This window comes from Brassica oleracea, chromosome C5 (assembly GCF_000695525.1).
Source record: "Brassica oleracea var. oleracea cultivar TO1000 chromosome C5, BOL, whole genome shotgun sequence".
Taxonomy (NCBI): Eukaryota; Viridiplantae; Streptophyta; class Magnoliopsida; order Brassicales; family Brassicaceae; genus Brassica; species Brassica oleracea.
In genome coordinates, this window is record NC_027752.1 from 3,127,360 (window position 1) to 3,148,601 (window position 21,242).

Here is a 21,242-nt window from a genome sequence, read left to right on the forward strand (position 1 = left end):
TGTTCACGTGACATCATGTTTGGATCCAGAGTTTTATTGTTTTGGTGTATACTAAGATCTAGTAAACAATATTTTTGTTCGAGATTCTTGTAACTGGACCTTCTGCGTTGGATAAGCAGTGACGGTGGAAGCTTTTGTATTCATCTGCTTGAAGCTTAGTGTATAAACAAATAAATTTTGTTTACAAAGGACGTAAGATTTTTTTAATGATCCGGGTGAGTAGTTTATAGTCGTCGTCTTGCTTTGTTGTGCTTTATCTGTCGTTCCATAGTGTTGGATTTAAAGTTGTCGCTTTAGCGAGCGAGACATGAGACAAGTTAGTGGATTAGTGATTCATGCTACATGCCACAAAGATTACGACAACAAAAGCTTTTTCGAGAAAAAGGTTCAAAGATGGATGAAGAAAACTACTTGTAACCACTTGTTGATCCATTATTTTCAGTTTTCACTGCCCTGTGTGTTATTTTGCTTCTTCCTCCTCTTGTCGCTGAAACGTTCACCTCCAGAGGACCTGTCACGTACAAAACTCTTCAATCTCTCAATCATACTCTCCTTATGTAGGGTGGGGTATGTAAAACAACCGCAGTCCAATTTAAACCGATAAACCTGACAGAATGTGTTCATAAATTTTATCAATAGAAACCAAACCAAATAACTCATAGTAGTATTCTGCCTCGCTAGTGGCTCTCTCATAGCAGCTCTTGTTTGCTAGATACAACAGACCTGTAGGTAAGAGTTGAGCAGCTATACTTTTTTCAAAGCTTGTCATTGCCACAAGTGTATGAATACGCCTACACTTGAAAACATCTGAAGGGGGTGGGGGTGGGGTGTTAAGACCGTTGATGCACCACCAGCAAAATGTGTTCAAAATATTGTTAACAGTTAGACATTATTAGAGATAATAGCTATTTTTACATACATGCACAAGAGAAGAACTTTACCCTGATGTGATATCAAAGTCCCATAGGTTGAGTGGTGTATGAATCTTCATTATGGTAAGATGTAATAACATGTATCATGTAAATTGGATTGTAATCCGGAGAGATTGCAATCGAGAGTCCTTTTTCAGATTCAGGTTACTTCAAAATTTGTAAGATGCTTATGTGGATTAATCTTTTGAGTTATATCTCGTCCTTTGTTTCACATCCATTACACTTACACATGTCGTAACATAATTGGTTAATGGTTTGCTTAGGATTGTGTAACGTGCGATGATGCATTTAGATCAAACGGTCGCCAAGGCTTGTTAAAAAGCTTATCCAGAAGTTTTGTTATTTCCACACCATACCAAAATTTTGTGGTAACGAGTGCCAATCTTTCTCTCACTTCCCTCTCCCTCTAAAATGCTTCTGCTGTCTCCGATAAACGCCTCTCTACCACCGTCGTTTCACCGGGGAACACTGATCCGGCAACCCATTAAGACTTCATGTAGGATCACAGCAATGGCCAAGGACAATACCGAGTCTGGCGGGGTTCTCGAGAATGCGGCTATAGCCGGTGGTCTAGTGTCAACGCCGGTAATTGGATGGTCACTCTACACTCTGAAGACAACCGGTTGCGGTTTACCTCCAGGACCGGCCGGTTCAATCGGAGCGTTGGAAGGTGTGAGCTACTTGGTGGTGTTGGGCATCATGGGCTGGTCTCTGTACACCAAGACCAAAACCGGCTCGGGTCTGCCAAATGGGCCGTTTGGTTTGTTGGGGGCGGTCGAGGGGTTGTCTTACCTGTCGCTTCTAGCCATTCTTGTGGTGTTCGGTTTACAGTTTTTGGATAACGGGTCAGTTCCTGGTCCACTTCCAAGTGACCAGTGTTTTGGCTAACCAATCACTCTATCATCATTCTTCACTTGTAATGTCCTATACCAAAACTGTGTCAATTAATAATAACTTTCTATCAATCACATAATTTTTTCTAGAAAAATAGCAGAAATTATAGATGATATTCAATTTCTTATAGATGAAGCAATGTAAAATATCTCGTTTTTTACTAGTCGATTAATTTCTTACCGAGCTGGGAGCAAAAAAAAACAAGAACGCTCCAACCAAACTGAACCGAGATCTGGTTTAATCTATTCTAGTTAATGCTTATTGGGTTGACGGCAAATGGCGGAGCAGATCCAAAGTTGTCAAGATGGGCTTCTATATTGGCCCATTTAGATGGCAAAGTAAATTTAAAAGCGCGGGAAAATGATAAAAGCTTTTCTCTCTCTTTAGCGCCCCCCACTCTCTTTCCTGCATCCACGAAGCTCCACCTGCGAGAAACCCTTTTCAAACCCTAATTTATTCTCAGAACGAGATCGCCTTCGAAGCTTCTCCGGTGGCAAGAAAGCTCCAAATCAGGAGTCTCCGTGTCTCGTAATTTACTAATCGCCGCTCCTCAGGCAAAAAAATGAGCGGAGATAATCGAAGATGGGATCGAAAGGACTCGCGGAGATCGAATACGCAGAAAGTCGTGAAAACGGCGGAAGATGAGCTCGAATCTAAACTCGGATTTGGGCTTTTCTCCGAAGGGGAAACGCGCCTCGGGTGGCTACTCACATTCGCATCAGTAAGTCTCCGTCGCACTCTTTTACGAACTCAATTTGGTTATCGAGCGTATGGCCTTTGATCGTATTAGTACTAGTCATTCACCGATTGGTTGTTCCACTACGTTTTGCAGTCATCTTGGGAAGATCCCGATACTGGGAAAACCTATAGCTGTGTGGATCTTTACTTTGTTACTCAGGTGAGAGCTGGTTTTAGTCATTACTCTATTAGCTTCGTATAAGCTGATGAATCTTCTTTTGTCGCATTTTTTTTTATCTATTTCGATTGAGTTGTGAGGATTTGTTTTTTTCTTTTCAGGACGGGTTTTATTTCAAGACAAAGTACAAGTTCCGCCCTTACTTCTATGCGGCTACGAAAGTATGAAGATTTCTCTTTGTATATCATCTGAATGCTCCTTGAACCAGTCACGTAGTTTTGTTCTGGATGTTAATAAAACTGCATTTGCGAAATTACAGGAGAAAATGGAATTGGAAGTTGAAGCGTACTTGAGACGGCGATATGAAAGGCAAGTTGCTGATATTGAGATTGTTGAAAAAGAGGATCTTGATCTTGTAAGTCCGTAAATCCTTACTTGTTAATGTGATTTAGTTAGTTTACCTAATGATTCGTATTTCTCTTTAGAGACGCATATTTAAACAAAAGTTGCTGCAATCTTTAGTTTTTATCCTCTTCTTGTAACTTGAAAAGTGAAAACTGAGTAAGTATCGTGATAAGTTTAAATGTGATCCTGCATTCATATTCGGAAATCTCTAGGTGTTTGCGAGTATGTAACGTGGGCTGGAACTGTTAATGTTAGTTATTTTAAATGTTTAATGATCAGTTACAACAGTATGCAAGATATGAAGGTTTTCATGACTTCTATATAGTCTTCCTTCCGCTTAGTTTGTCTTTCTAACTTTTGTTTATTACCTACCAATTCGAGTTTATTTTTTCTTATGATCATGAGCAGAAAAATCATCTATCTGGCCTGCGAAAGAAATACCTAAAAGTATCATTTGATACTGTGCAACAATTGATGGAAGTCAAGAGGGATCTGTCGCATATTGTCGAACGAAACCAGGCAAAATTTGACGCACTTGAAGCATACGAATCCATTTTGGCTGGAAAACGGTAAGACGATGTATTTTTGTTGTTTTAAACTGCGTATCTTTCCGAGGTTTCAAATTGTTCCTCTTGATCTCTTAGTTATTCTCAAGTTTCAGATACCGGTGGTCACTTTTCTTTTTATTCTTGGAATGCAGAGAACAACGTCTTCAAGATTGCTTAGACTCTTTAGTGGACCTCCGCGAGTACGATGTTCCTTATCATGTTCGATTTGCAGTTGATAAAGGTAACATATTTAGTCAAAATTAAATTTCTGTTAGTCCTAAAGATTGTCAAAACATGACGTGTTCTTGGTGTCTAGATGTGCGGAGTGGGCAATGGTACAATGTCAGTATTTCCAGCACTGATGTCACACTAGAGAAGAGGACAGATATTCTCCAGCGTGCAGAAGTCCGTGTTTGTGCATTCGATATAGAGACAACGAAGCTTGAGTTGAAATTTCCGGACGCTGAATATGATCAAATTATGATGATATCTTACATGGTCGATGGGCAAGGTTTTCTAATTGTTAACAGAGAGGTAAATGCTATGTACATTTTTCTGTATTGAATATAATTTAATAGATGATAATATCATATATGATGTATGAGCATGATCTCCAAATCATTAAAAGAGATGATAGCCCCCTTTATCATCTTTTATATTATGTCAAGCAATCAGTAGCGGAAAAGTTCATAAATGCAGTGTTTCTTTAGAGATTAAGTCAATCCTGGGGATATCATAAATGATCCATATAAACTTATACTGCTTTGCCTGACTGATTTTGGATGATGTGGCATAAAGATTGTTTGTGGTCTACTGTAGCCTTTTCTGTATGTTTATGAAACATGATTTCTGATTTGTTATAAAAATTTCGTTGCATGTCGTTGTCAACTCTGGTTGATATCTCAGCTCTATTTTCCTATAAAAATTTGGACTACTTCAATCTTCTTTGATTACACACGTAGTATTTTTCATTTTAAACCAGTGTGTTGGCGAAGACATAGAAGATCTGGAGTATACACCCAAACCAGAGTTTGAAGGATATTTCAAAGTCACTAACGTTAGCAACGAGGTAAATTAGGTCTGATTTGAGTATTATATCAGAAACATTGATATACTTAGAATCAAGTTTCTTTCTTGGTTTTGTATTGTAGGTTGAACTCCTTCGAAAATGGTTTTCCCATATGCAAGAGGTTAAACCCGGTATTTATGTTACATATAACGGTGATTTTTTCGACTGGCCATTTATAGAACGGAGAGCATCCCATCATGAGATCAAAATGAATGAGGTAAGCAACACGTTTCCTTCAATGTGGTATTGTTAAAATTTCATGCCTGCGTGACTTAAAGGAAGTATATGATATACTTAGAAATTCTGTTTGAAAAAGTTTGTGGCAGTTTTGCTGACATGCCATTGTGACCTTGCGAGTGTTCTTTTGCTTAATGATATAACAGTATCACTGCTTAAGATCTTCCTACATCCTCGCTTGCATGCCTACTTTCTACATATTGTTTGTCATCTTCCGTGAATATAATATTCATCTTGAGTGACATGTTTTTGCGTTTAAACACTGAAGTCTTCTGGGAGTTGGCAGGTGCCGCTCATCCTGAACCTTGGTTTTGTTCTGAACTCTATTTCAAAAACACGCGTCACTCTTTTTTCTCTCTTTTTATTCTCTGCATCTTACTATTTAGTTCCTATCTTAACTTTAGAGCATAATGTGGCCTCAAGTATGATTCCACAATTGACTGGTATATTTTGTTTTCTTTCCCCATGGTTGCAGGAGTTGGGATTCCGTTGTGATCATAATCAAGGTGAATGTCGAGCTAAATTCGTTTGCCATTTAGATTGTTTTGCTTGGGTGAAACGGGATAGCTATCTTCCTCAGGGAAGCCATGGTCTGAAGGTTCATTTGACTTCTCTCTCTTCGCTATTGTTTATCCTTTTCTTATATGTCCCTTTTTAGAGGAATTCATATTATGTTTTTAGTAATGTTCGTCTCTTAATTAAATGCCAGGCCGTTACGAAGGCGAAACTGGGCTATGATCCACTGGAAGTGAACCCAGAAGACATGGTTCAGTTTGCCATGGAAAAACCACAGGTACTGCTGATAAGTTAATCAGGGTTCTTAAGAACTGGAGTAGTAGTTTGATTGCTTTGGAATGGGGTAGAGTACGACGGTATTTGATCTAGTAATTAGTGTCTCTTTAAGGGCTGAAGAAATGTTCTCCTGCTCCTGTTAAACACTATCTCTTATCAGTACGCAAAATTTAGGAGCGAACATGGATGTTGTGACTGATAACTTCCAGCAACTGTGGACTTTTAGTCTATGCAGTGCTTGCGTGGAATTGGGTGCTTATATCTTATTTCTGTTACATGTTGCAGACAATGGCCTCCTATTCTGTCTCTGATGCTGTTGCAACTTATTACCTATACATGACATATGTTCACCCGTTCATTTTCTCTCTCGCAACTATCATCCCGATGGTCCCTGATGAGGTCTTACGTAAAGGAAGTGGAACCCTTTGTGAAATGCTTCTGATGGTTGAGGTGACTTCCATTTACTACAAGGTCTTTAGCAATCTTTGATGTATGACACATTCTATTAATTGGACGTCTTCCATTCTTTGTACAGGCGTATAACGCAAATGTTATATGTCCCAATAAAAACCAAGCTGACCCTGAGAAGTTCCACAAAAGTCACCTTCTTGAAAGTGAGACATATATTGGTGGCCATGTAGAGTGCCTCGAAAGTGGTGTTTTCCGATCTGACATTCCAACCAGTTTTAAGCTAGACACATCGGCATACCAGGCGAGTAATCTGCTTTACTTGACTCAATATGATTTTTCTTGTTGTTTTCTGAACATTACTTCTTCTGATATGGTTCTATTCAAATGTCACTTATTTATGCACCTATCTGATATTGGACCATTTAATTGCCAGCAACTGATCGATAACCTTGACCGGGATCTGGAGTATGCTATCACTGTAGAAGGGAAAATGAGAATGGATTCAGTTTCCAATTATGATGAAGTGAAGGAAAAAATCAAGGAAAAGGTAATAGATTCCTCTTCTGAATTATAGATAGTGATTTGACGCCTATTCCATATTCCCTTGTTTCTTGTCAGCGTGTGTTTTCTCTTGTCTCTTTGAATGGCTGACACTGCATACACATTTCATTCTGGGAGAGTTTTCCTTTGCATTCTCATACATGCTAAGCTCATATCGACGATCCTTCTCTCGTGTAAAGTAACCCCAATAGTTCTTCTGGAAAGAACACAGTTAACCTGAGGAGATAGTCCATCAAATACCCTCCATTTACAGAACATAAAACCTGATAGTTTTATACATTATTTCCCTGTACTACCTGATTTGGGAGGTCCTCTTAGTTCTGTTATGATTTGGCGGTTTTATTGCCTTGCAGCTGGAAAAGTTACGAGATTACCCTATACGTGAAGAGGGACCTCTTATTTATCACCTTGATGTTGCAGCTATGTATCCGAATATCATCTTAACAAATAGGCTTCAGGTACATCAAATAACCTTTTGCATGTTTCTAACTGATTTCTTAATTTTATGATGTAACATGCAATTGTAAATCAATATCTACCAAATTAACACAACCGTCACTGTCAAGATTATGAATCCCGTGGGAATATTATGCTAAGTGGAAATTTCCTCTTCATTGCCAGCCACCATCAATAGTGACGAATGAAATTTGCACCGCATGTGATTTCAACCGCCCGGGAAAAACGTGTCTTCGAAAACTTGAATGGGTTTGGCGTGGGGTGACATTCATGGCAAAGAAAAGGTTTTAACTTATATATCATTCTTTTTAAATATGAAGGGTCTAGTCTTAAATTCTCAACTTTTTACGAATGGCTTGACAGTGATTATTACCATCTGAAGAAGCAGATTGAGTCCGAATTTGTTGATACTGGTGCAAATATTCAGTCTTCAAAATCTTTCCTTGATCTACCAAAGGTGGAACAACAATCTAAACTAAAAGATAGACTGAAAAAATATTGTCAAAAGGTATTCTCTCTCTTTCTCTTGATAATATTTTCTCCACAATGTCAATATATAAAGGCAAGTCGTTTTGTGCTATGATAGGCATATCGACGAGTACTTGACAAGCCAGGCACTGAAGTTCGTGAGGCTGGGATATGCATGAGAGAAAATCCGTTTTATGTAGACACTGTTCGAAGGTGCGGAACTTTTGTTTTCCCAATCCTGTTCTTGATTGAAACTCTGTTAGGACTAGCTTGTCTTTTTGAGCAGCAATCGTTTTGGTTGAATAGACAATGATGTAAATTCTGCCAAGTCCTAAATACTTTTCCTTGTTTTGCTTTTTGTTTATGGTGTTTGTATGTAATTAAAGCTTTCGAGATAGGAGGTATGAATACAAAACACTTAACAAGGTCTGGAAGGGAAAGTTATCAGAGGCCAAGGCAAGTGGCAATTCAATCAAGATCCAGGAAGCACAGGTATATTATCTTACATAATTGATCATATATATCATCTCCGGAAGTTCCTTTGGATAGTTATTGGCTTTAAAATTTTGCTACAGGACATGGTAGTGGTTTACGATTCCTTGCAGCTAGCTCATAAGTGTATTCTTAATTCCTTCTATGGATATGTCATGCGAAAGTGAGTTCTCTGATCTCTTGCAAAGACCCTGCACTTTGGCTATACCCTTATTGTCTGTTCCATTTTGGTTGACCCAAATCTCTACTTGAAACCAATTCCAGGGGTGCAAGATGGTACTCTATGGAAATGGCTGGTGTAGTTACCTATACCGGAGCCAAAATCATCCAGAATGCCCGTTTGCTTATTGAGCGTATTGGGAGACCACTTGAGTTGGATACAGATGGTATATGGTGTGCTCTCCCTGGATCTTTTCCTGAGAACTTTACTTTTAAGACGATGTAAGATTTTACAATCTTCATATCAGGAACTTGTTCTATTTTTTTACTTTATAGCAGTATTTTGGTGATTTACGATATTCCAAAGAGTTTTTGTTTCCATATATATATATATCAGTGATTTTTGTTTACTGCAGAGACATGAAGAAATTCACGATCTCTTATCCGTGTGTAATGCTTAATGTTGATGTGGCTAAAAATAATACAAATGATCAATATCAGGTATACCGGAGCTGCCCTTACTGAAAAGTAGCTTTTGTGTTCAGTCTTAATTAAGTAGATGAAATAACAAACCCTTTTTGGTTCTGAAAGCATTTTGCCTTGTGTTCAGTTTCTATTTTTCCTTTTGTTATTGGTTGGAAACAGACTCTTGTAGATCCTGTACGCAAGACGTACGAGTCGCATAGTGAATGCTCCATTGAATTCGAAGTGGATGGACCGTACAAGGTATGCGTATACGTTATGACTTTTAGTCGAGTGCTGCTATTTGGTTGCATCACAAACAAGTAATATGTGATTCTCTCCATTCAGGCAATGATTATTCCTGCATCGAAAGAAGAAGGAGTCTTACTTAAGAAGCGGTATGCTGTTTTCAATCATGACGGAACCTTAGCAGAACTCAAGGGATTTGAGATCAAGCGTAGAGGGGAGCTGAAACTCATTAAAGTTTTCCAGGTATCATTTCAATTTCTTGTGCTGTAATGATTCATCAAATTGTTGCTTTATCTATATTTAGGCTCAATGCGCTTTTCGCCTGATCCACTTGTATTATAAACTATTTCTAACAGCAGTTTGAAGGTGTAATACTGATATCTGTGGTTAAGTAATTCTCTGTTTGGGAAAATTCCAATGGTTCTAAATTGTTTGGTCAGGTGAACATTTAGTAATTATGCGAGAGTTCATTTTCTTCCTTCGTTTTTTTTTTTCATAAAAGAAAGAAGTGATTAGTAAAATTTCTGCTTTTTCATAAATTTTTGTTCCGTATATTTTGTCTGAAAATTTCCATCCTATTTATTGGATTCTTATTTTTACTTGAGCTTGTTACATACATATATTTGCCCAATGTAGTAAGACGTTTATTATTTGGTAGACAAAAAGTATCTCAATAAAATAAACAGGTTTTGTACTTGAATAGTGTATGTGTAATGTCTCGAAAATTTTAGGTCAGCATAGTTCTTGAACTTTTTAAAAAATTTACACTTCATGGAGCTGTCAGACACTGACGTGAATATTATTACTATAATTTTTTATATCTCTACAGGCCGAGCTTTTTGACAAATTTCTCCATGGATCAACACTTGAAGAGTGTTATTCTGCTGTTGCAGCCGTTGCAAATCGGTGGCTTGACCTACTCGATGTATGTTATATATCTCGATTATCTCTTTTCTGAGCAGGAATAATTTCATATAGGTGCTGTTAAATTCTCTTATTTGCTACTGGGTAATTTTTTGCTCATAGATTTCCCTACATATTTTCTTCAGAATCAAGGAAAAGATATTGCCGATAGTGAACTACTAGATTATATATCAGAATCAAGCACCATGAGCAAATCCTTAGCAGATTATGGTGAGCAAAAGTCATGTGCAGTGACCACAGCAAAACGCCTGGCTGATTTTCTTGGTGATACAATGGTCAAAGATAAAGGACTGCGTTGCCAATACATTGTTGCTTGTGAACCAAAGGTACATTTCTGTCAAACTTGGAATGTTTTCAAATGCAAATCTCTATATTAGGAATGTTATTACATCTCAAAAGTATTTACTGATCATTATTCATTGAGCATAGTGCTTCATCCACTCCTGTTCATAGTATTTTCAACCCTTATAACTTAACAACTTTTGATGATCAGGGGTCACCTGTAAGTGAACGTGCTGTCCCTGTTGCCATATTTACCTTATCTAAAACGGAACCTGGTAAATATTCTGTTATTTAGTGAGATTATGTATTGTTGTGTTCTTAACCTTCAAATGTGATGTAAATTTTCAAATTTTACAGAAAGAATGAAGTTTTATCTGGGAAAGTGGTGCAAGCAGCGCCTTAGTTCAGACCATAAAGTTGATATTCGTTTAATTATTGACTGGTCGTATTACAAGCAGCGTCTTAGTTCAGCTATCCAAAAAGTTATCACCATTCCCGCTGCAATGCAGAAGGTTCATTATTCTCACTTTTTTTTTGGGTGTTCTTTTGATATAATATCTAACGGCTTATATGACCTATACAGGTGGCAAATCCCGTGCCTAGGGTGCTTCATCCTGATTGGCTTCATAAAAAGGTCCGTGAAAAAGATGATAAATTTCGCCAGAGAAAACTAGCTGATATGTTCAGCTCAGCAAACAAAGATGGTGTGTTGGACAAAAATCATTCGGTGGCTCAAGATGATGTGAACGATATTGAGGATTTTTGCAAAGAAAACAAGCCTAGCGTAAAGGGACCAAAGCCAGTTGCACGTTCTTATGAAGTTAATAAAGAACAGTTTGGACGTGAGCAGCAAGAGAGCAATGATCCAAAATGCGATGACGATATCTCATTTGAGAACATTGACAAGAACGTGGATTACCAAGGTTGGCTTGAAGTGAGAAAAAGAAAATGGAAAGGAATTGTGGAGAAGAAGAAGAAACGAAGGTTAGTTCTCATGATTGTATATATTCTCCTGGAGTTCATCTTACAACGAGCAGGTTTTGATTTGGATCAAAATGTAGTTCAATAGAACATCCACTGCTTTTACAACAAGGAACGTGGATTAACTCGTTGACGGTGTGTCCCTTCTTTTTGTAGGTTGGGTGATCAACGATCTTTAAAGCAGATTGAATCTCATGAGATAAAGAAAAAAGTCTCACAGGTTAGAAGAGGTGTAGGTTCATTCTTTAGGAGGCCTGAAGAAGCTTTGACTAGCTCACATTGGCAGGTACGCATGTCGACCTCAATGTATTTTATATATTTGCTAATCATTTGCCTTAACTCTCTCTTTCCGAATTTTTCAGATAATACAGCTGGTCCCAAGTCCACAGAGCGGACAATTTTTCGCTTGGGTGGTTGTGGAAGGATTGATGCTTAAAATCCCATTGACAATCCCAAGAGTGTTTTACATTAATTCCAAAGCTCCTATAGATGGAAAATTTCCCGGAAAGTGTGTCAACAAGATTCTTCCTCATGGAAAGCCTTGTTATAATATGATTGAGGCATGTCTTTCAACCACTATGCATCTTTCCCCTCGAATTCCTTCTAGGTAGTTATAATTTTGTTTGTTTTTTTACAGGTAGAGATTCAGGAAGAACAATTTAGAAAAGAAAGCAAGAAGCTTGCAGCTCTTCTTGCAGACCCTGAAATTGAGGTGAGATATTTTATAAAGTAATACAGTGCATCAGAAGCCCAACCTTTTATCGAATACCCCATCTACATGGCTTAAATGTTAGGAAAACTTTTCTTTGTTTGGTTAACCATTAATACTGGTGAATAGACAACTTGTACATGGTTTCTGGGAAGATGAAATTTTCTACTGTAAAATTTGGCTGCATAATGTATCCTGTGTAAGGAAAATTCTGGATATGGAGTTCACAAGCGATGGGTGGCTATATTAACGTGTGTGCTGGCCATGCTGTTTAATTTGTTATTTGAATGAACTGTGAATGGGGCCCAGTGACTTATCAGCACGGTGGGAATTGAACTTTTGTTCTGGTGCTTACTGACACTGAGCCAGATAATCACCAGACCAACTTGTTGGTGATCATGCATGTCACTTTGATTTTGCACAAGTAGAGTACCATGTTTGTGCTTGCTAACCTCATTTGACTTTGGCAGGGCATATATGAAACAAAGGTGCCGCTGGAGTTTAGTGCTATATGTCAGATTGGATGTGTATGCAAAATTGATAACACAGCCAAGCGCCGTAACACCCAAGATGGATGGAAAGTTGGTGAACTTCATATGAAAACTACAACTGAATGCCGCTACCTGGAGCGATCAATTCCACTTCTTTACTTGTATCACAGGTAGAAATCTAAGTAACATGACGACCCCTTTTCTGATGGAAGAAGGTTTCTACTACATGCAATTTAAGTTGAAAGAAGGTTTCTTATGTTTTGCTTGTTTGCAGCACCTCAACACTACGTGCTATATATGTTCTATATTGTCATGCATCGAAGCTTATGTCTGCCGTGGTAGTTAATCCTTATGGCGACAAGGAATTATTACCATCTGCCCTGGAGAGACAGTTTAGAGATGGTTGCCAAGAATTGTCACTAGAGTCATTGTCTTGGGATGGTATCGTTTTCCAGGTTAGCTTTAAAGCCGTTACGTACAGCCCCTGCAATAACAATCCTGCACTTTTCAAGCTTTTCTGAATGCTTATCATCAGGTGGACTATGTTGACCATGCTGAAGCTGCCGAAAAGATTATACAAAAAGCGATAAGTGAATACAGGTAACTCATTTTCCTGATTACAACAGTGCAACCTGTTAATGTTTATATGACTTGATGAACCCATAAATTTTCTGATGCTGATCAGTTGGGCATGCTTTTCCTAATTATTTTGTTCCCGCGTGATTAGTTCTTTAGCTTACTTCTTAATTTGATAAACTGTATAAGTTAACTGCTGAGCACAAATTTTTTTTTTGATTGTATTGTGTGAAAAATGACGGATTTTGGACTTCTCTTGCAAGGCAACCAACTTCAGGTCGTTCCACTCTGGTTTGACTTTTCCCATTTTTTCCTTTTCTTGCAGAGAAGAAAATTCTGGACCAACTGTTGTAGTCGTTGAATGCCCTGACTTTAACTCCATTAAGGATGGTATAAAAGCCCTGGATGATTTCCCATGTGTGAGGATTCCCTTCAACGGCGATGACAATAGTTATCAGGTTCCTTGACTGATCGACCTTTCTTTTTTTTTCCGTCACGATAGACGTTCATTTGATCAACTAATGATAAATATGTTTGCGTGGATGTGGTTGTGATGCACAGCCTGTCTCCTGGCAACGTCCGGCAGCAAAATTAGCAATGTTCCGTTGTGCTGCAGCATTTCAGTGGTTGGATCGGAGGATTTCCCAGTCAAGATATGCCCATGTAGGTTATGTTTGTAAAGCGGATCTGTATTTCTTCATAATATTGCTTTATTGCAGTTATTGACATTTTCCATGCAACTGATTAGGTGCCTTTGGGGAATTTTGGACTAGATTGGTTAACATTCACAGTAGATATCTTCCTGTCCAGGGCACTCCGTGACCAGCAGCAGGTTCTTTCTTTGACTTTCCGTCTAGCTTCCAAGTGTTATAATAGTTCAACTACTGCATTATTTGCCTCCCTTTTATTTTCCTTTTTTGCTCTTGCTCTGTGCGTACAGCTTCGAAACTATATACCTGAAACCTTGGCAAAATGCTATTTTCTCCAAATCACTGATTATGACTCTGAAATGCCTATTATGTATTTAAGAGAGAAGCAGATTTTCCATATCATTGATTTTGTACTTGTATAACAGGTCCTTTGGGTGTCAGATAATGGTGTTCCAGACCTTGGTGGTCTGAACAATGAAGAAACATTCTTTGCTGATGAGGTATGTCAAATGATTTTTCCTTTTTGCCTTTTAGTATGCGTGGGCTTTGTCACGAACTTCGCCCGCTTCCATGTTTTTTTTAAGACTATGAAAGTGATAACTGGGATGGTTCTTTTGTCACAGGTGCAACAGACAAGTTTGGTATATCCTGGAGCGTATAGAAAAATTTCTGTGGAGTTAAAGGTCACAATTTTTTTTCCTTTTTGCTTTAATCGTTGTGAATTTTGGATTTTTTTTTCTAATTAACATGCATCGTGCAGATCCATCACTTGGCTGTTGATGCCCTTCTGAAAAGCAACCTGGTGAGTGAGATGGAAGGAGGTGACTTTTTGGGATTTGAACAGGATGGGAATCCTAGAGGAAGTAGTTCGAACGCTAACTCCAGTTTTGATGAGACCACTGGATGTGCCCAAGCATTTCGAGTCCTGAAACAATTGATTCATAGTTGCTTGACTGATGTGTGTAAATCACGCAATATATATGCTGATTCCATTTTGCAACGTTTGTCTTGGTGGCTCTGCAGGTATGATTATGTCATATCCTGTACATATTCACTTTATTCCCAACTCATTAAATATCAATCAGTAATTTCATATTGTAGCCCTTGCTCGAAGCTTCATGATCCAGCTCTTCATCTCATGCTTCACAAGGTAAGTGACAGTTAATGATTTGTGCTTTTTATAAGGTATAAATTTGTTGGTGCGATTAAATGCAGAAAACTATATTAATTCCTCCTTGCATCTCTGTATGATTCTTCTTTCAATCAACTCTTTTGTCGACTCTGTTGCTTATGATCTTGATATCCAGTTTGACATTTACATTCACATTTTGGTTGCATATAAATTTCTAAATCCATTTGACATCTTGCGGTTTTCATCAATATTGTAGGTCATGCAAAAGGTGTTTGCGCTGCTTTTGACTGATTTGCGGAGATTAGGTGCAACAATAATATTTGCAGACTTCTCAAAGATCGTTATCGACACAGGGAAATTTGATCTATCTGCTGCTAAGGCGTATTGTGACAGCTTGCTCACAGCTGTGGGGAATAGGTTGGTTTCTTCGTTGCCCAATATATACGTCTATAATTTAAAACTCTTGTGGACTCTACACATTTTCCTGTCACTGATTCTAAATGCTTTGCCACTGACAGCGATATCTTTGAGTGGATCTCGCTCGAGCCGGCTCACTACTGGCACTCATTACTCTTCATGGACCAGGTTGGATCTCTTATACTTCCTTCTTGTATCTACAATATCTGACTGCCAAACAGGGAAAATTTTGTTTAAAACTGTAAATTGCGAAGCCGTGAACAAAAAATTGAGCCTCAAACATAGGAAATGAAAAACTGAAAATCCATGGAACCTGCAATGCATGCAGGGTTCCAGTAGACCAAAATGGGTCTAAAACTGATAAATAAAAATACTTTCACCTGGATCAAAGTTGGAAGGAACTCTACTAAAATTCCATCTTCCTTCATTAGTTCTTGATCTCGTCTTTGTTTGATATATTTCCATCTTCTCTTCAACACTTTGTAGTATAACTACGCTGGTATCCAAGCTACCGACGATGAAATTTCACCTGACGAAGTGACTATTGAACCAAAGTGGAGTGTTGCTCGACTTTTCCCTGAGTATATTCAGGTTTACATACAGATCCCTTACTCAAACCAATGGTCATTTAGCAGAACTAAAAATTTGTGTCCGCTTATGAACCATGTTTTCTTGGACACTCATGCATTACATCTGTCTTGGCAGAGGGATTTCGTCATAATTGTTGCCAAGTTTATATTTGACCCCTGGAAATTCTCATTAGAGAAGAAAAGAGGCAGTTCAGAGAGTTTAGAGGCACAGATGGTAGAATATCTAAAGGAACAGGTAGTCTTAAAGCCAATTCGGTTGATATATTTTTCATCCACTCAAAAAATTGTCTCATTTTTTTTTTCTTTAATGCAGATACCATCCAGCTTCTTTAATATGCTTGTTGCAAAAATCAATGATATCGTGTCACACATGAAGGAGATGGACGTTTCAGATGCATCTCGGGATTCTCAAGCTCCCAAAAGAGATTACGCGTTAGAGCTCGTACAAACTATCTGTGCTGTTATGGGTCTTGACCAAAATGTCGAGCAAGATGTTCGGGTAAATACTCCACTCCTTCCTTTTCCTCTTTACCTGATACTGATTCTGTTTGATAACCATATTGTGTAATTCAGACCTACCCTTCTGAAATCTTGTTCTTGAAACTATGTTTTGCAGTGAAACTAAGTATTTTTTCATATAGGTGCTGACTATCGTCTTCACATGTTTGTTCTCTAGGCATACAACTTTTCTGACATGGTTTTTTCTTTATAGGTAATGAAAAGGAATCTGTTGAAGTACATTAACGTAAAAGAATTTGCCGCTGAAGCCGAATTTCTTGATCCTGGGCCTTCCTTTATCTTACCAAATGTGGCTTGCAGGTATTACTTGAATAAACAGATATGCTCAGTTTTCGTGATTCAGATATGCATTGTGGTGCTTCTACATCTAGTTAATAGATAAATAGCTTAACGAAATCGAGTTTTCTTCTTATCACCTTGGTTCAAAATGGCGCATGGCGAGGTGAGGCGATGAGTGTCTCGCTTCTCGCCTTGCGCCATGGCGACACAAAGCGAGCGCTTTGTGTGTGAAGGCAAAAACTATAGTGCAAAAATATAGGTATATATAGAATACAAGTTTAGAACCAAAGTGCAAAACAGAGTACTTATTAGTGAACAAAAAGATCAGGAGAAACATCAAACATCAAAGTCGTGAAATAGAGAGAAGAACAATAGCACATGGAACCCTAACTTTAAACTTAGGTTACGGTATATAAGACTAACTTAGGGTTTGAAAAGAGCTTTTATGTGACGCTAAAGATGTGTTACAAATCTAACTCGGTTTAGCAGTTTAAATTTGGCAAACCAATTCGGTTTGACTTAAAATCAATTAAGGCGTTGCTTTAGGAGCCTTAGGTTTAGTAAGAAAGCGTAGAAAGCGCTCGCTTTGTGTAAGTCGCCACGCCTTGAGGTGCTGAGGCGATGAAGACATCGCCAGACCTCGCCTAGCGCCATGGCGCCAAAAGCGAGCGCTTTTTTAAACCAAGCTTATCACTAGTTTAAGTATAAAACGAAAAATCCCCGACAATTTCCTGGCACACCCTTGTGAGTCATTATAGCAAAAATGTAGTCTGTTTGCAACACGCAGGATGCGTTTAGTCACATTAAAAGAAACGAAACTTGCCTTAGACTCTCCCCAAATCCCAGAAAAAAAGATTAGTAGTACCTTTGGCTCACTTTTGACATACTTGACTTTCTTGCATGAGTAAGTAAGAAGTAAAGGAGCTGATATGTATTTACTGAGTTGTGTTGAACTGTTTTTTTCTTGTTGCAGCAACTGTGATGCCTACAGAGACCTAGATATTGGCAGAGACCCAGCTCTATTAACAGAGAAAGAATGGTGCTGCGTAGATTCACAATGTGGGAAGATATATGACAGAGAGCAGATGGAAAATAGTCTTCTCCAGATGGTGAGACAGAGAGAAAGAATGTACCACATGCAGGATCTAGTTTGCATTAGGTGCAATCAGGTGAAAGCGGCTCATTTGACAGAGCAGTGTGAGTGTTCAGGATCCTTTAGATGCAAGGAGAGCGGGTCTGAGTTCCTCAAGAGGATGGAGATTTTCTTGGATATAGCAAAGCGCCAGAAGTTTAAACTGTTAGAAGAATGCACATCTTGGATCTTAGATCCCACCGGAAGCTGGCAAACCAATACCGGACGACATCATTCATAGGTTATAGATTTGTGCATAGATTTATTTAACATTCAAAATGATGATGTGGGCTAAAAGTATTGTTTTAATTTCATTTGTCAGAAACAGACTTAGACTTATTACAGTCGTAACCAGCGATCTTCGCTCATTAGTCTTCTTAAAAACAAGTATATGACAATTTAATTTGATGAGTACTATTTTTTCCCAAATTGATATTTTATCTACCATTGGAAGGGGTGAAACATACAAACCAACACTTTCAACAATTTAATTTGATGAGTATTTAGATTGGTAGATAATGAATATATATATATACCAAGAGCGAAATTCATATCTGAAATGATTTCTACAGTTAAAATAAAGAAAATTCAATGGTGTGGATGAAACAAGAGTCGATTTGTTCTTATTAGTACACACATAATAATCAGGGGCTTGAGGTTCCCCTGACACTAGAGAGAGATGCTGAACCATTATATGATCAATGATCAACCTTCCTCTCCAAATTCCTTTGTGAATCTCTCATGGACCTCAAGATCAGACTTGCTCACTGTTGGTCGCTGTCTTGCTAATACCTTCTCAAAATCTGTTCTTGAGATGGGCGGTGGGATAATCTGTTTCATGTCCAAACAAAAAACAAAAGAAAGAAACATAAGCTCTTTTGCATACTCTCTCCATTAGAATTTTCTGTCGTCTATCATCACTAAAAACAGCTTCAAGGGATAAAATGCATACCTTTTCTGCTAGCCCTTTTTCTGCTAAATCCTGCATCGTAATCTGAATGGCACCAGATTGTTTAGGGCCACATGGCATCCACGTCCCATCAGCTGACTTGAAAAAGAACATGGCATCTTGGGTTTTCCTCACAGGTTCAAACAGAACATCCTTCACCTGCCATAGATTAGAAACCATTCAGAATAAACACATGTTTGTTTACATGGATAGTAATAATAACTCAGGACAAACCACATACACAAACAGCCACATCTGAACCAGAAAACCCCTCTGTCTTGCGAGCTAAATACTCAAAATCAGCTTCATTCAAATTATGAGGAGTATCTCCAAGGTGCACCTGTATCATACACGGACATCATTAGGTAAAAAAGGATTTTGACACCCTAAATAATTTCACTTTGATGAATGTTTACTTTGAACATGTGCTGCCGAGCCTTCACATCCGGTAGAGGGATATAGATACGCTTATCAAAACGTCTCCGAATAGCCTAAAATCAACACGGTATTTAGATTTCAGTGTTATTCTAAAGCTGGCAATAAATTCGAGGAAACAGTCCACTCTAAAGTGTTTCACCTGATCAAGAGCATAAGGTGTATTTGTTGCTGCCAGTACAAGGACTTTCTCATCATTGTGTCCAACACCCTAAAATAAAAGAGAGATCGGAGAGAAGAAAGTCAAGTTTCTGCTAATATTTCAGAATGTATATTTCTATAAATTGTTTCACCTGCATCTGCACAAGAAGCTCTGTTTTGATACGTCTTGAAGCTTCGCTCTCATTGCCTTCCCCACGTTGACCACACAAAGAATCTATCTCATCAACAAATATAATTGAGGGAGCACTCTCCCGGGCCATCTCGAAAAGGTTTGAAACCAGCTTTTCACTTTCACCCATCCACTTCGAGACCAAGTCCGATGAAGACACACTGATAGTTAGGAGGCAGAAAAAAAAATACAATTATGCAAACGCCACAACATGTTCTCAATTACAAAACATAGTAAACAGAATACTTTTCACAAGGTATTAAAAAAAAAACTGAGGCACCTCAAACAGTCAAACCCCAAAGATCTACATAACTGCCCAATACACAGTTCCTCTGATAAAATCCATTTAAACTACATAACAGCTATATGATAGCTATTCGATCAGGCTACATATGGTTCTGGAAACACTAATATATGATCGCAGCAAGTGTCATAATATTCAAACCTTGCCATGTCTTACTAAAAGTGGATATCATCAAAGCCCAATGAAAAACAGTTAAAAGTTGAAATCTTTAGAGCAAACAAACTTGGAGAGACATATGTTACCTAAAAAACGTAGAGTCTGCTTCAGTAGCAACAGCCTTGGCCAAGTACGACTTCCCAGTCCCAGGAGGCCCGTACAGCAGAAAAGCTCTCCACGGCCGCCTCTTCCCTAACCACACAACAATCAAGTTTCAGATCAATAAACAGAACTCATCAACACATCAACGAATCCAATAAAGTAAGAAACTTTACATTACCTGTGAAGAACTGCGGAAACTTAACAGGCAAAATCACAGCTTCCTGCAACGCTTGCTTAGCACTCTCAAGCCCCGCAACATCAGACCACTTCACATTAGGCTTCTCCCTCACGATCGCAGAGTCCAACCCAGCTCGTAGCTTCGACTGCTCCTTATCCTCCCCATCTCCGTTGTCTTTCCCTTTACTCTTCGCCTTCGTAGCAACAGCTGCGTCCCCGTTAGACCCAGGACCCGACCCGCCTTCGTCCAAAACAGCTCGGATCTCCTCTGCTCGGCGGAGATACTCGGTGAACTTTTGTGTGATCGCTTCTCTGATCTTGGGGTTCTTCTCGTACTTGAGATGGGTCTTGAAGTACTCGAGCGCGTTCATGTACAAAGGGAAGGCCTTGTTGTAGTTCCCGGCGTTGTCTTCTTGAACCGCTTGCTTCACGTACTCGATCGCTTGCTCCTTGAAATTGCTATACATGTCTTTTATTTTTTTTTTTTTTTTAAGGGTTTTGCGGAGAAAATAATCGATAATTGAAATTCGTTTGTTGAATTAAAATTGAGATGATTTGAGGAAGCCCTAGAAGCGTGGATGATTCATGATCGGAAAAGTATTAAAGGAAAGGAGAATGATTAGAGGAAAGATGAGGAAGGAACAAGGCGACTTTGACGTCGGAGAAAACAGCTGAGTGTTTGTGTGTATAAAGCGAAAACGTCAAGGTGTAGGATGTTTACCAGCTGTTTTGATGAATGACAAGAGAAATACCCGCCGTTTTTATAAGCACGCATTGGCCAAAAGCCCACAAACAAAAAAGGCCTTTTGGAGACTACATGAAGATCAAATCAAACCCGGCCCTTTCCTTATTTGTTTTTATAAAATAGTATTTTATAACAAGTTGAGAAAATTATTATATCCAGCCGATAGTTTTATTTTATGACTATTTTAAAATTATTTTGAGTTATTTTATAAAAAAAAATTATCTGATGATTTTATTTTTACCAAATCAAGATTTTTCGATATATATATCATTGTCACTAAATATATCCTGATGTTATAACAGATGCTTCTTAATAAAAATTAGCTGGAAAAAAATATAACTATCACTGTTAATAAATTGTTTTATCAAAA

The 21,242-nt window shown here is 38.3% G+C and overlaps 3 protein-coding genes across 5 annotated transcripts; 2 read left to right on the top strand and 1 right to left on the bottom strand.

Moving 5' to 3' along the window:
- The first annotated feature begins 1,260 nt into the window (after positions 1 to 1,260).
- Positions 1,261 to 1,905, top strand: LOC106292677. The gene has a single exon (XM_013728317.1). It carries the CDS (start codon positions 1,344 to 1,346, stop codon positions 1,818 to 1,820), a length of 477 nt encoding a protein of 158 aa, XP_013583771.1. The 5' UTR covers positions 1,261 to 1,343; the 3' UTR covers positions 1,821 to 1,905.
- Positions 1,906 to 2,216: 311 nt separating this feature from the next.
- LOC106295016 (DNA polymerase epsilon catalytic subunit A) lies at positions 2,217 to 18,081 on the top strand. 3 transcript variants are annotated; one of them, XM_013730767.1, is made up of 49 exons: positions 2,217 to 2,547; positions 2,659 to 2,724; positions 2,844 to 2,903; positions 3,002 to 3,097; positions 3,496 to 3,656; positions 3,788 to 3,876; positions 3,952 to 4,169; positions 4,618 to 4,704; positions 4,787 to 4,921; positions 5,417 to 5,539; positions 5,651 to 5,734; positions 6,019 to 6,183; positions 6,269 to 6,445; positions 6,578 to 6,691; positions 7,059 to 7,163; positions 7,327 to 7,445; positions 7,525 to 7,669; positions 7,748 to 7,842; positions 8,016 to 8,121; positions 8,205 to 8,284; positions 8,380 to 8,562; positions 8,697 to 8,781; positions 8,926 to 9,006; positions 9,091 to 9,234; positions 9,821 to 9,916; positions 10,041 to 10,241; positions 10,409 to 10,472; positions 10,555 to 10,709; positions 10,781 to 11,181; positions 11,335 to 11,464; positions 11,541 to 11,738; positions 11,816 to 11,890; positions 12,358 to 12,548; positions 12,653 to 12,833; positions 12,914 to 12,978; positions 13,280 to 13,412; positions 13,516 to 13,617; positions 13,703 to 13,786; positions 14,030 to 14,104; positions 14,228 to 14,287; positions 14,365 to 14,627; positions 14,706 to 14,754; positions 14,993 to 15,153; positions 15,255 to 15,321; positions 15,640 to 15,744; positions 15,859 to 15,978; positions 16,057 to 16,242; positions 16,456 to 16,562; positions 17,515 to 18,081. In XM_013730767.1, the coding sequence occupies exons 1-49, from the start codon at positions 2,389 to 2,391 to the stop codon at positions 17,912 to 17,914; spliced, it is 6,546 nt and encodes a 2,181-aa protein (XP_013586221.1). In that variant the 5' UTR covers positions 2,217 to 2,388; the 3' UTR covers positions 17,915 to 18,081. The 3 variants fall into 3 exon arrangements, with proteins under 3 accessions (XP_013586221.1, XP_013586222.1, XP_013586223.1); XM_013730768.1 differs by having other exon boundaries at positions 8,386 to 8,562; positions 17,515 to 17,914; XM_013730769.1 differs by lacking the exons at positions 2,659 to 2,724; positions 2,844 to 2,903; positions 3,002 to 3,097; ... (4 more) ...; positions 4,787 to 4,921; positions 5,417 to 5,539 and having other exon boundaries at positions 2,223 to 2,509.
- Positions 18,082 to 18,224: 143 nt separating this feature from the next.
- Positions 18,225 to 20,761, bottom strand: LOC106343255 (protein SUPPRESSOR OF K(+) TRANSPORT GROWTH DEFECT 1). Its single transcript, XM_013782417.1, has 8 exons — positions 20,129 to 20,761; positions 19,935 to 20,040; positions 19,351 to 19,549; positions 19,200 to 19,268; positions 19,039 to 19,113; positions 18,864 to 18,962; positions 18,626 to 18,781; positions 18,225 to 18,504 (listed from the first exon to the last, which is right to left on the bottom strand). Exons 1-8 carry the CDS (start codon positions 20,592 to 20,594, stop codon positions 18,379 to 18,381), a joined length of 1,296 nt encoding a protein of 431 aa, XP_013637871.1. The 5' UTR covers positions 20,595 to 20,761; the 3' UTR covers positions 18,225 to 18,378.
- Positions 20,762 to 21,242: the final 481 nt, after the last annotated feature.